The following is a 15,236-nucleotide window of genomic DNA, read 5'->3' as shown; positions in this document are numbered from 1 at the left end:
CTGCCTCCACTAATTAATAGTTGAGGGAAATAAGAAAATGCATGAAAATAATCAGTGCAGCAATCTTAATACACTATTAAAAAATTATTATCGGTGTTTTGTTATTATTGGACATTTTATCGATTTTATTATTTTTCTATCAGTTTTGTTATTATTAGATATTTTACCGAAAATATTAAAAAACATTGATGTTTTAAGTAGAAATAATAATGTTTTAGGTAAATTTTTATCGATTTTATTATTTAAATAATAACAAAATCGGTAACATCTTTTTTAGTTATATATTAAAAGTGTTGCACTGTAAAACTTCTCGAAAAAATAAGACTTGTTTGATTTCAAACAGCATGAGATCAAATCGGTCTACCTTTTTTATTAGGCTTAAATTATTATTTTAGGTTTTAATTGCAGTTAAAAATGTCCGTTAATCAATATGTTTTATGATTAGATAATTTTAAAAATTTATTTAAAAAAATCTAAAATATTATATTTTTTAAAAGGTCTTAATTTTTTTAAAAATATAAGAAAAAACTCTAAACTCTCTAAACCTCTAATTCCAGCCCATTGAATAACCCCAAAAAATCAACCCATTATAGGCCACCCTATCATCGCCATTTGTCACTGGCTGCCTACTCATCAGTTGTCGGACTTCACTACCGACCATCCTATCACCATTGATCTTAAATCGCTGAATTTCTCTAAGCTCTAAATCAACAACTATTAAATCATTTTTCAATATCTAACCTTAAATTTCCACATTATTAACGTTGTTTCATGTCCTTGCCGATGGGGAATCTTCTCATCGTGCTGCCGCGAATGAAGTGCAGTGCTGGTGAGACACTAAAGTGATAACATTAATAACGTTAGCAGCTTAAATGATTCAAAAAATAATTTAAGTATATTTTTGACACTTATTTTATATTAAAAAATTATTAAAAAAAGTGTTTGATATGATTAGAGGATTAACTATCTATAATTATTTAATTTATTTCAATTGACATGTCACATTTGATTGGTTATAATTAATTTAACGTATAAATTTTATTTATATATTGTAGAAAAAAGTATTTTTTTTATCATATGGTATAATATCATATCATATTTTTTACAAGTAAACATGCCATATATGTTTGGTGAGTAAAAAAATACTAATAATATCAATTATTAGATACTATCCAAACATAGATAATTTTGACCTAAAATGAATAATTGATGATTAAAGTACTCCACAAAAAAAGAGTAACATGAAAAGTAATTATTCAGCCAATCGTTACGATACTTTTTAATATTATTTTATCTAAAATTTAATGATCAAATTTGTATTTTATCTAAAATTCAAGAATCAAAGTGAAAATATATAATGCCAATAAATAATTTGTAACACTCTCAAATCGATACAAATGATCCGATTCGATACAAGGTATTACATTAAAGTCACCATAGTGACCCACACTGAAAATACGGAAAAATAAAAATTTTCAAACTATTTGAAAGCATAAAACAAATTCTAAATAAATATAAGGTAAGTTCAAAAATCATTTAAACATCAAAACAAAATTCACTGGTACACGATATAAAAATATGTTTCAAACATAATAAAAACACCTTAAAACTTACACGTTTGTCATGTATATAAACACTTTTCTTTTTTATCTCATAAACCTTTTAGCAAATTTCTAAGTTGAATTTCAATATTCTTAACATGATCAACACATCACTTCCATCAAAAAATTTCCGAGCATAATCATTATTGAGGGAGAAATGATTCCTTCATGATGTCCTATATATATAACTTGATATTGGCAGATTAGTCTTTCGTTGATAATCATATATCGATCAAATCACTAAGGTATGAGACTCGACACTTATTGGATTCTAAATTTTAAAAAAATAGAATTGGAATGATTTCAGAAATTCTCCAATTCGGTTCATCCAAACAAAACTTATGGGGGAAATCACCTTGTCAGAACCTGGACAATGTACATGCTCTGCAATCTACTTGGGTGGTAGTTCGCAATCTTATAATTGTTCTTTTAAGACCTTCAAGACTAAATCATATTTTACTTAAAATCTTGCTAGAATCCATCATACTTCAACATCTTACACAATTGAACATTTATTCTTGTTCTAAAACAAATCTTCAAATCCGTAAGAATCAACCATCTCAAGCACTTTATCGAAATTTGTATATGACAGTCCAAAACTCTTTAATGGCTAATAACACTTATGCTTCTCGTCGGTTCATGATGATCATGATACCCTCAAAGGTTAACCATTGGACGATAAAATTTAGAATATATCCTTCTAAAATATTTATTGATTATGATCCAACACTATTTTGAATCCTTTTAAGAAAAAACTAAGGGGTTGTTTGTTTACTTCAGAATGATTAAGCGTTGAATGATTCAAATGTTGAATGATTCAGAGGCTCTGTATGAATTTGCTTTGAATGTGACATGTTGTTTGATAATGACTCTGAATCATTCAGAATATACTTCTGTGCTGAATGATTCAGCACAGTTTTGCTGAATCAATCAGCACTGAATCATTCAGAGGTGCGAAACAAATGCGTTGAATGTTGAACGGTTCAACATTCAGCGCTGAACGGTTCAACATTCAGTGCTGAATGGTTCCATTAAGAGGCAAACAAACAGCCCCTAACTCATATATTTTCAACCACTATATTGTGTCCCAAAAAGAAACTTTGAAGTTTCATTTATTAAGCCTTACTACAAGCTTGTAATCACATAATATTTAGGGTATAACTCAAATTCATATCGAAGTGGGGTCAAATTCTCGAACAAGTAATTTGTACGTTACTTGCAAGGTTATTTTCAAAATTGGGATAAATGTTGAGTCATAATGAATAAAATACTTAGGTACACTTATTGACTCGACATCAAAGTTACAGCTCAGAAGAGTACAATTATAATCTTGGGCATGTAACACCCTCAAACCAATAAGAGTGGCCCATTCCAATCCAATGTATCACATTAGGATTATCAGAGTAACCCATACTAAAAATCTAGGGAAATAATAGTTTTCAAACCATTTAAAACATTTAAAAGCATAAAAAATTTAAATAAATATAAGATAAGCTCATAAATCATTTAAACATCAAAATAAAATTAGTTGATATATGATATAAAAATATATTTCAAAATCTGACATAAAAATAATATATGGCATACACTCCCCTAATTATACTTGTAATGTACTTCGTATAACGCCTAAAGAACTCTCATTACTAATATCATAATTGCATCATAATTAATTTCTTTTAACCTAAAATATTAAATAACATAATGAACTATGAGAAAATATCAGTAATACAAAACTATCATATGATGCTATAGGTCACAAATAGGTATATGATAAACATAAAATTTTCATGGTGATCTATGTACCTACATTTTCCATTTGTAATTTTAAGTTTCAGTAATTGATCCTAAAGGTAACAGGCAGGAAGTCTATAGTTCGAAAGCATTGTACAGACATATAGATTAAAGAAATTGAGACGAAGATTCTAATATGTTCCATCTATGCAACAAAAAATATACATATAGTTTAAAATAGTAGTTTATTCAGTAAAACATATTTTATAAAATAATTAAAGTTTAGTTTAAATATCACATAATTATCCTCCAATCAAACACTGATATACCGTTCCTCAAAACTGTATCTATAAGTTTTACCCCTAGACCCATTGGGTGTAAGAGTCTACCTAAGATGATATCTTAGGTCTATAAGGACTTACTCTAGTCAAAATATAGGAGCCAACCTAAGGGGTTATCTTAGATATATAAGGACTTGCCCTAGACTTATTGTTTGTAGGAGCCATCCTAAGGAGTACTTTAAGTCTATAAGGATTTATCAACTTGATTAGAATTGTACCAACATAATCTTTATATCACATCTCGGATAAAGAAAGAATAAAATATCTCATTTTTTAAAGCCATCGCTGAAGTATTAGGAACATGAATAATGCTAAAATAAAGTTTATTCACTAAATCGAAATTATCACATAAGGACTTACTCTAGTCAAAATATAGGAGCCAACCTAAGGGGTTATCTTAGATATATAAGGACTTGCCCTAGACTTATTGTTTGTAGGAGCCATCCTAAGGAGTACTTTAAGTCTATAAGGATTTATCAACTTGATTAGAATTGTACCAACATAATCTTTATATCACATCTCGGATAAAGAAAGAATAAAATATCTCATTTTTTAAAGCCATCGCTGAAGTATTAGGAACATGAATAATGCTAAAATAAAGTTTATTCACTAAATCGAAATTATCACATATCGTAAAATAATAGTCATTTGTTTATTTGTTTTAATACATCCTCTGCTTCAATAATAACAAAAAAATCACCAATTTCTCCCTTTATTTTCTCTGTCAGAATATGTGAAATATCTTTTTGTATCTCAGGTGAAGTGTAAGAAGTATTTTTGGAGCATTTTCTAATATAGTTTTTTCAACATCTTTATTATAAGAGGTTAATTGTTTCACAAGTTCAAGCAAATTTCCTCGAATAAATGAGGATTCACTCTCGTCACGTCCTCTCACTGGGAGCCCTCTAGGCAACACAATGCATCTGTAGAGGTTTCAAGTCTAAGTCTATTATTAGCTATTTGTAATGGTGTTTACTTATTCAATACTTGTGACAAGTGTTTAGACTGGTTAAGAAAATCCTTCAATTTTTGCTTGACAATTTTATAAAGTGAATTAGGTTATGAACCTACATGCAACTTAAAATAACAACTTTTTCATTTACTTTCTTCCAATTTCGGACTCCAATATTCATAGTGAAAGCCTTGTGTGATGGATGACTATCTGACTTGTTAAAAAGAAAGTGAAAAAACAAAAGGTAACATCATTTTCAGGAGAATATTCTAACTATGAATGCAAATTTTTGTACCAGAAAGCTTGAAATCGACGAGGGTGAGAAACATATCCAGATTTTTTGAATTTAGAGAGTATTGGTTGATATCATCCCTCGACAATATAAGCTCTCCAAATTATGTTTCTTTCTTGTTCGGAAGAATATTTCCATATTTGTTTACACTTACCAAGATCTTGTTACAAGTAATTAGAGTTGATACTTGGTACGTAATTCTTGATTTCTAGCTATCTTTTAAGGTCTATCTTCCAGAAACAAAACATCAACATATATGTACCAGTTGAAGTTTCAATTGTTGTATTTTTCGAAGTTTCAATGCTTTTCTCTTAAAAAGTTCAATAATTGTTAGATTTTCCCCATGGAAAGCTACATTTATATAAAAATTAGCTCAATAACATAAAAAAATCAAATTTAGAAATCACCATTCAACCTAACAATTATTAGATTAAATAAATGAATACTAAAATTAAATATAAGATCAAACAATTCTAATTAAAATTTACAAAATTGCTTACTTTTAAAAATTGACACTCAATTGAATTTGGACCACTTCAGTAAATCTCATACAATCATAGTAGAATAGATTTAATTTTATTACAGAACTGATGATTCTATCTCAATATTTTGTGTTGGAAAAACAAAGACTTTACACAATTTATGTTGATTTTGAGAAAAATAATCTCTGCACAGGTGCATCATAAATTTTTTTAACAGCTCCTACTAGGGTTAAAAATAAAAGTTGTAGCAGGGGTCGGCACACCACCAAGGGCCCTCTGTCTCTGCATGCTGAGCTGGCATGATTGTTAGCAAAGTTGTTAGGGTTTTGTTATGCTAACGTCATATTCTTATATGTGTAGCGTAAAGGTTATAAATATGTACTTAGTCTAATAATGAAAATATAAATATCAAATTCTTAATGATGCAGTTTAAAGCATTCGCAAGTTGCCCCATTTGATTGCTCCAATTCAATGGGTTGTATAAGGTGAGGAATATATTCTTATATCCTCACTAATGGTAACCAAATGAGTACTTAACTTGCATTGCCCACTTAAGATGTACCTTCCTAATATTAAATATAGCTGAAGGCTTAACTAATTGATGACAAAAAATCAGCAAAATTAGTAACAAGCCCTCATGGTCCATGGATAAAGATGAATTGAAATCAGTAAATAAAAGCAAGCAATTGTAGTTCCAGCTACATTAACAACCCTAGCTAACAGAGAGTTTAGTACATAACTAAGGCATGTAAAATCAATTCAGCTAGAGCAAGTAAATTCATATTATATTATACAACTCTAATGTTGAGATACAAAATGAGAATAAGGGGGAATGCACGGGCAGTAACAAGAGAGGTGAATCACTCGACATTGAAAAAGAAAGCTCAAGGCCAAAGTTTATTGAAACTCAAATATACATTGTATGTCTAAGGGAAAATAAATAACATATTTATAAGTCAAAAACTTAGTTAACTCCTAAACTTTAAAGATGTATTTGAGTCCATCATCTAAGGGATGCGACTAAATACAAATATTATCTAATTGAAACTCTTAAAATAAAACCCTAATTCCATATAAACTCATTCCAATGTTTTCTAAAGAGACATAATCTTATTTAAATACAAATAAGGTGAATAATTTTTTTTTAATCTTGTCCAAAGTCAAAATTCTTTTTTTTTGAATTAATCACTGGTATACGATCTATTAACTGACTAATCCAGATCGGTACTGCAGAGGCGAGGGCGACCCTCCTAACCCAGTTTACTCCATTCACAAACACCAAGATTCGAACCCCTGACCTTACTTAAGGATCTATTGCCTCATCCCACTAGACCAAATGATAGTTGCTCAAAGTCAAAATTCTTGATTGAACACATATGGGATTCTTTGCATATGCACAATCTTCATTTAAACAACCGTAAATTATTTTTTTTTTATAAAAATACAACCATAACTTTAGCTATCAACATTTGATTGGTGTGTTATAAATGTGCAGATTATCTAGTAAGTCTTGTGCAAAACGCGGATGTCGGCCTAGCAATATTAGTCTCTTCCTCGTAGTCTTATTTTGTAATCGCAAACTGATACTTGTTAGACATTATGCGTATTTAGTTATTTGTTAAACTTCTATACTAAAATAAAATCTAACCATATATTATTTAGGGTAAACTATAGAAATGATCACTTTCGTTTTAATTTTATATACTTTTCCTCATTGAACTAAAAAACATTTGATTTGGTCATTTTTTTTCATTTTAATTAAGATTTAATCACATTCATGTTGTTTTAACTAAGATGAAGTCACTGAAAGTTAACGGTCGTTAAACCTTTAGCGATTTTCTGACGTGACACAATAAATATATAAAATTAAAATTACATCATTTCTACGAAGATAATACGTGGATTAAGTTTTAGTCATTTTTCTTTAATATTTGTACACTTGTGCTCACTAAATTTAAAAAAAAAACATAAGTTTTGGTCAATTATGTTATCGTTTTATTAAGTTTTGGTTACTTGGACGTTGAATGTCATTAGTTTGATGATGTGACCCATTAGTAAAATGATTTAATTTTTAATTTAACCCTTACACTTTAGAAAAAATATTGATTACGAATCTTTTGTAAATTCAAATTAGTTTAGGGACAATATTTCAATTTATCCATTTCAATAGATTTTCTTCCTAACCCCATTATTGTTCATCTTCTCCTTGCTTCTTCTTCAAATATCTCTGCTCCATTGCTCTATTGCTCCATTTGTCTTCTTTCAAGGACTCATGTTTCATTTTAAGAACAATGAAAGATTTCCAATTTCTGATAACAAATAATAACACCACAAGTTCATAGAAAAATGAGAAGGCAAACATCTAGAGATAAATTGAAGCTGGGTAATCTTAGTTATACAAACTAAAATTCAATTCTAAAGATTGAGATTGCACAATGTCGAATCCAACATGGAACAAGAAGAAAAATCAATGGATCCAAATAACCCAATAATCAAATATCACTTTTCGTGGTGATTTTTTCTTAAGAAAACACCTCCAGTGAAACATAATCCATGGATCCAAATAACCTGATAACTAAATCCATGATTCTATCCACTAAAATCAATCCAAAATCCATGATCTTTAACGTCGAATCTTTATTTTTGCTTAAGAACAAGCATTTTTTTTATTCTAGATCCCTATGAATCACTATTAACCCTTATGGCTTGCACTGTTACACCACCGCCACTGTACTGGCCTTCGAGTACCTCATTTTCATGAAAACCCGATCAAACAACTCTCGCCAGAGAAGAGTTCCAATACTAAGTGAACGTCAGTTGTTCTTTGTAAATGTTGTAGAGGTCGATCACGCTCGGATGTGAAGAACGTTCTCGATAATCTTTCGCATCACGGGAATTTTGGGTCAACAACGCGTCAGAATGGAAACCTGGTACTATGTCATCAATAACATTGTCATTGAAGAAGTTATAGTTTTCTCGGTTCGAGGTGGTGGCGTTTCCATGGTGGTGAATCTTTTCAGATTTTTAATGTTGAATTTTCTGCATTTTTCACGATATTCATTTCTTTTTGTACCATTTCTTACAATTGAGAACCCACTTAATTTGACAAACAATAAGGATATTGCAATGGAGTAGAGATATCTGAAGAAGAAGCAAGAGAAGATAAGCAATATTGAGGATTGAGGAGAAAAATATTAAAAAAATGGGTAAAATGAAATATTATCCCTAAACTAATTTGAATTTATATAAAAACCCATAATAAGTATTTTGCCTAAAGTGTAGGGGTTAAAATAAAAATTAAACCATTTTACTAATAAGTCACGCTATCAAAATAACGACATTCAACGTCCAAGTGACCAAAAATTAATAAAATGATAACGTTAGTGACCAAAACCTAATAAAATAATAACGTAAGTGACCAAAACTTAATGAAACAATAACGTAAGTGACCAAAAAATATGTTTTTTTAATTTAATGAGCAAAATTGTACAAATATGAAAGGAAAGTGATCAAAGCTTAATCCACGTATTATCTACACGAAAATAATGTAATTTTAATTTTATATGTTTATCGTATTACGTCAGCAAATCGTTAAAGGTTTAACGGCTGTTAACTTTCAGTGACCACATTTTAATTAAAATAAAACAAAAGTGACTAAAACTTATGTTTTATTTTTATTTTGTAACCCCCTAGACCTAGTCTGATTGAATTAGGGTGACCATGTTGATCACATAAGTGATCCACGAGTGGAACTTGTTTAATAAACCATTTTTAAAAATGATTTACCAAATACGAAATCAGAAATAAATTCATGTCATATTTTAAAGAGATTGAAAATAAATATTAAATCTTATACAATATACAATCGAGACCACACATCCGATAGCTAAACTGGTTCTATAATGGATTATCTGAAAAAGAAAGATAAAAACACAGTGAACTACAAAGCCCAGTGTGTCCTCATCAGTAAACAAATATCATTAAATATATATAACAACACAAATAATGCATAAACAATAACATTAATATTTACTCGTCAGAGTGCAACATCAATAACACACAACCATATATTTCCCCGTGGATAAACAGGATGGGGACGTTACCCTTCAAAGAGGAATCCAAGTCAGAATACATAAATCGGGATGGGATCTAGCCCTTCAAAGAGGATCCAAAACCAAACAGAAACAGGAAGAGGATATAATCCTATGTTGAATCAAGACGGGGAACATAGTTCCCATTTAGAATCAGGACATGGATTATGCCCTCTATAGATGATCCCATGCATAAACAAAAATGCATCAATGTACAAATTTAAAATGATGCAGCAATAATTAGAAATCAATAATAATCCAATTGCACGTATCCAAAATACGTACATGTGTACAAATAATATCATATAACGTAATAACAAAAAATATTAAAGGTACCAAACATGTCAAAGGGATACACCTATAGCAGCTAACGGATACTGTCTAAGTCTTATGCTTCCATGATCAGTAATTGTAGGTCAAGTATATCGAATCCAACATGTAGAGTCGAACTGAGCTGAATAGAGATGATTCAAACTTACTAGTGAGTGGAGCAGAGACATATGACCACCTTCAGAACATAATATCATAGAGTAAGACCATAAATTTCAGAATTTACTTAACATACAATACTGTAAAGTACTAAAATATGTAAAAACAAGACTTTCGGGTCAAAATTTGGCAAAACGATCTGTAGAAACGAACTCAGGACATTGAAAAACATTAGGATAAAGGTATTTGAAAAAAATCAACGGTCAAAGTCAATGGTCAATGAAAAGTCAACGTCAACGAAAAGTCAACGGTCAACAAAACGTCAACGGATCGGATCGGGTTAAAGTCAACAAGTCTAGTCGATTCGATCAACTAGTCTAGGTCCGTTTCGGGTAGATTGATCCAATCAGACCGGTTCAACGGTTTAAACCAGAAAGAACAATCCCACACGTGCCGAAAAATTATGAAAAATCACAAAAAAATTATTCTAAACTACTGGGAGTCATTTACCAGCGTTTGTTTCTCAAAAAGATCATCGGAGATGGGGTTTTTAATGAAACTCGAAACTTCTCCTCCTCTGAAAATGCTAACGCTGACGACGAATGAATAACCAAAGACACCTGACAAATGGGGTCGATGAGATGAATATAATGTTACTGGAGGTGTCAAACACCACTTCACGATTGACGACAAATCGAAGAAAAAAAACGAGTGGTTGAGAGAGAGAGAGAGAACTACAATGGCAGGATTCCTTCATTTTTTTTCGAGTGTCAAAAATTGAAAACTGTACAGGAGGGGAAAATGTTTACAACCTTAACTTATTAGAAAAATTATGCAACTAGCCCCTTAAATTTTGGAAACTTGCAAAAAGTTTTAAAAATTTCTATCCATTCTGATTTAACCCCCAAATTTTTGGGTGTGACAAATTTAGTGAAGAAAAGTTAAATGAAAGTGACCATTTATATAGTTTACCCTATTATTTATTATATTAATTGATTTCTATGTATCTTCCCTTACTAAATTGGATCGATAAAAGGAGATTTTATATAAATTTGAAAATATTTTATTTTATTATATCATTACTATATGACTAATAAATTGGTAAACTCACCTCTATTGGCTCAATTATTATTTTTATTCTGTTTTGGTCAGTAACTATTTTTTGTTTCAAAATTATACCTAATACTACACTTTGGTTTTATTTTCGTCACCCACCATTAAAAAATTAAGGGTAAAGTATAGTAATGGTCACTGAACATTTCTTAAGCTTGCATTTAGGTCCCCCAACTTTTAAAACTTGCAATACAGTCCCCCAACATTTATTCCATTTGCAATATGGTCCCCCAACTTAAACCACCGTTAGAAATTAGGGTAAATTATATAAAAGGTTATTAAACATTTCAGACACTTGAATTTAGGTCCCCCAACTTTTAAAACTTGCAAAACAGTCCTCAATTTCATTCTAAACCTCAATTTCCAAAGTAATTCAATTTCATTCTAAACCCTAAATTCCAAAATAATTCAATTAAATTCAATTATGTCAGATTTATTATTATTTAATTTCATCTTATTTCATGTGATACGTATTTTTTATATAAATATAATAGTATAATTCTTATATGTTGAAGAAATTTTTTAATTAAAAAAAGTAGTTAGGATATAGAAGAGGTTTAAAATAATTTGAATTTTAAATTTATAAAATGTTATTTTGACGTATAAATAAAAGTGTAAACTACTAGGTTGACAACTTAACTATCTAGCTCTTTTTACTTTTGTCATCGATCTTTTAAATTTATCAATCATACAACATAATTATTTAACTGTTTCAACTAAGCCACTAGTCGTTACCAATTGATACAAATGATGAAGTGGCAGTTAAAAGGAATTGACATTATTATACATTCAGTCTTTATTATTTATATAATCAATTTGGTCCTAAATTAAATAGAATTTAATAAATTAATCATTTAATTAGGATCTGACATGTGTTAGCACATGATCATGACACGTGTCATTGGTGACACATGTCATCACCTAATTATTTATATATGCTATCAATTTGGTCCTAAATTAAATAAAATTTAATAAATTAATCATTTAACCAGGATCTGACATGTGTTAACACATGATCATGATATATGTTATTGGTGACACTTGTCACCACCTAATTAGAAGAAAATTAAGTTACAAAGAAGTAAAATTTGGGTCTTGGGCAAACTCAAACCTGAGTCACGCAAATGAAAGATACAGGGTGGAGCCACTAAGCTAACACCATCGTTTGTGTTAAGAGATATACAATAATACATATACTAATAGTATGACCAATGCCAGAAAAAAAAGAATATAATGAAAAATGGAAATAATGAGATTTGAACTTCGGCAAAAAATTTGAAAGCAATAAATGATGGGAAAATATTATATTTTTTTTATAATAAAAATATTATATTTGATAAATTGTTTGATAGATTTAATATATTTTTTAAATATTAGTTGATACAATATTTTAAAAGAATAAATTTAAGATTTATATATTTTTAAACTAAATTTAATAATTATATTTTTCATATTTATAATTCATGATTATATATATAATCTTAAGTTGAGTATTTCTAATATAATTAATAATTTTAATTTCTTATTAAAAATAAAATATTCAAAAAATATAAATGATTCATACATTAATATATGAATATATATTTTTATTTATACATCTAAATATAAATATACATTTATATAAATATATTTTTATTCGTATATTGAAATATTTTGATTAAAATATAAACATATTTTAAATACTAGTTTATACAAGAAAAATAAAATATATCAAAAATATAAATGATTCATACATTTAAATATAAATTGAATCATTTATATTTTCTATACATCTATATTTAATAAGAAAATAAAATTATTGGGGGACTGTTTTGCAAGTTTTAAAAGTTGGGGACCTAAATTCAAGTGCCTAAAAAGTTCAATGACCATTTATATAATTTACCCTAATTTTCTAACAGTGATTTAAGTTGGGGGACCATATTGCAAACGGAATAAATGTTGGGGGACTGTATTGCAAGTTTTAAAAGTTAGGGGACCTAAATGCAAGATTCAGAAATGTTCAGTGACCATTACTATACTTTACCCAAAAAATTAATAATGATGTTGACGTGTCACCATAAGTTAATGTCCTATCATCATTGAAATTCTTTTTTAAAAATGTCATGCCAACATTTCTTAATTTTTTTAACGACAGTGACTAAAATGAAATTAAAACGTAACATTATATATAATTTTTAAAAAAATACTTAAGTAACTAAAACGAAACAAAGTTAATAATTAGGATACTAAACGAATAATTTACTCATAATAAAAAGGTCGGATCCTCAAAAAAGAAGAAGATTATTTTAGGATCCGACCCGAAGAGATAAAAGATAAAAGAGTATTTTAGGATCCTGTTGATGTGGAGGTGAGGTGAGGTGAGGTGAGCCAAGGCATAGCTTCCAAGCCACCCCTTTCTCTCTCTCTCTCCCCCTGTTTTTAGATAAGCAATAAAATTCCAAAATGAATAAACAACAATTCTTCTGAAAAAAAAAAAAACTGAAAGCCACCCTCTTTTTCCCAGGAAACAAACAGAACAAACCTTCAAACCATAACACAACGACATCGTTTTAGGGGAAAACCCCAAAAAAAGTATAAAGTAAAAGAAAAAAATATATCAAACGCCTGTTCTACGGTCTCCACTAATTTCCAATCCAAAACCGTAACGCGCGAGAGAGAGAGAGAGAGGAAGGGCCTTTCGGAGGAAATTTTGCTCCTTTCCCTTTACTTCACGGTAAGTTTCTTCTGATTTCTGGTTTAATTCTTCAAAATTCATTTCTAGGGTTGTTTTATTATGTATATTCGGTTTGGGTTTTCTTGCATATATGATAAATCTCAATCTGATGTATGTTTTTTGTGTTTGTGTTTTCATGGTAATTAAGGAATCTTTATCTTCTTGGGTTGTTATTGGTTAAAAAAAACTTCTCCTATTGATTTTCAACTGATGTCTCTGTTGCCGAAGAGCGATTCGATCCAAATTCGTGAGGTATGGAATGATAACCTTGAGGAAGAGTTCGCTTTGATTCGGGAAATAGTCGATGATTACCCGTACATTGCCATGGACACCGAGTTTCCGGGCATTGTTTTACGTCCCGTGGGCAATTTCAAGAGCAGCTATGATTATCACTATCAAACTTTGAAAGACAATGTTGATATGTTAAAGTTGATTCAGTTGGGCCTTACCTTTTCAGACGAGGAAGGGAACTTGCCTACTTGTGGAACTGATAAATATTGCGTTTGGCAGTTCAATTTTTGCGAGTTTAACGTTGAGGAGGATATCTTTGCTAATGATTCTATTGAGCTTTTGAGGCAAAGTGGGATTGATTTCAAGAAGAACAATGATAAGGGTATTGATTCGATGAGTTTCGGTGAGCTTTTAATATCTTCAGGGATTGTTTTGAATGATAGTGTGCATTGGGTTACTTTCCACAGTGGTTATGATTTCGGTTACTTGCTTAAGCTCTTGACTTGCCAGAACATACCTGATACGCAAGCCGGGTTCTTTAATTTGATCCATATTTACTTTCCCACGCTCTATGATATCAAGCATTTGATGAAGTTTTGTAACAGTCTGCACGGTGGATTGAACAAGCTTGCAGAGTTGTTGGAAGTGGAAAGAGTCGGGATTTGTCATCAAGCGGGTTCGGATAGTTTGCTCACATCTTGTACATTCAGGAAACTCAAGGAGAACTTCTTTAGTGGTACTCTGGAAAAGTACTCTGGTGTTTTATATGGTTTAGGTGTTGACAATGCTCATTGATAATGACAAGTAATAGGGGGGAAAATCGGAAAACTGTTTGTTGTCTTGTATGAGAGTGCCTCGTACTAACACTTCAATATACACCTCTGGCAACAATTTTCGTAATCTATGAATATTTTCTTATGCTTATTATGTTCATTCTTCTTCTACTGCACCATCGCTTTTACGGTATGTATCTCTTAATGATGCATTTATGTGAACATATCATGTGAGAGCAAATTATGTGAATGATGGAATATAATCTCTGCATAGGCCTTTAATGTGTCTGTTGTACCAAATCTTGCTCCAATTGTTTTTTGAAAAGGTAAAAATAATTTATGGTTGAAGTAGAATCTTCTTGAATAGGGACCATGAGGCATCATTATTCTACTTACCGATAGTCTTATCCATTTTTCGGCAAAACTTTCGAGATAATATTTTGGAAGAAATTAATTCACGAGATAATGAACTCTCAAGATTAATTGC

General features: G+C 30.1%; 1 protein-coding gene across 1 annotated transcript; it reads left to right on the top strand.

Moving 5' to 3' along the window:
- The first annotated feature begins 13,391 nt into the window (after positions 1 to 13,391).
- LOC120175842 (probable CCR4-associated factor 1 homolog 7) lies at positions 13,392 to 14,788 on the top strand. Its single transcript, XM_039182394.1, has 2 exons — positions 13,392 to 13,745; positions 13,894 to 14,788. Exon 2 carries the CDS (start codon positions 13,956 to 13,958, stop codon positions 14,769 to 14,771), a length of 816 nt encoding a protein of 271 aa, XP_039038325.1. The 5' UTR covers positions 13,392 to 13,745; positions 13,894 to 13,955; the 3' UTR covers positions 14,772 to 14,788.
- Positions 14,789 to 15,236: the final 448 nt, after the last annotated feature.

Source organism: Hibiscus syriacus, unplaced genomic scaffold, assembly GCF_006381635.1.
Source record: "Hibiscus syriacus cultivar Baekdansim isolate YM2019G1 unplaced genomic scaffold, ASM638163v2 tig00112216_pilon, whole genome shotgun sequence".
NCBI classification, from domain to species: domain Eukaryota; kingdom Viridiplantae; phylum Streptophyta; class Magnoliopsida; order Malvales; family Malvaceae; genus Hibiscus; species Hibiscus syriacus.
Note: the sequence above shows the minus strand (reverse complement) of the source record. Positions and strands in the feature narration are given on the sequence as shown.

Coding starts and splice junctions, on each gene's coding strand:
- LOC120175842 (XM_039182394.1), top strand. CDS start 13,956: ATGTCTCTGTTGCCGAAGAGCGATTCGATCCAAATTCGTGAGGTATGG.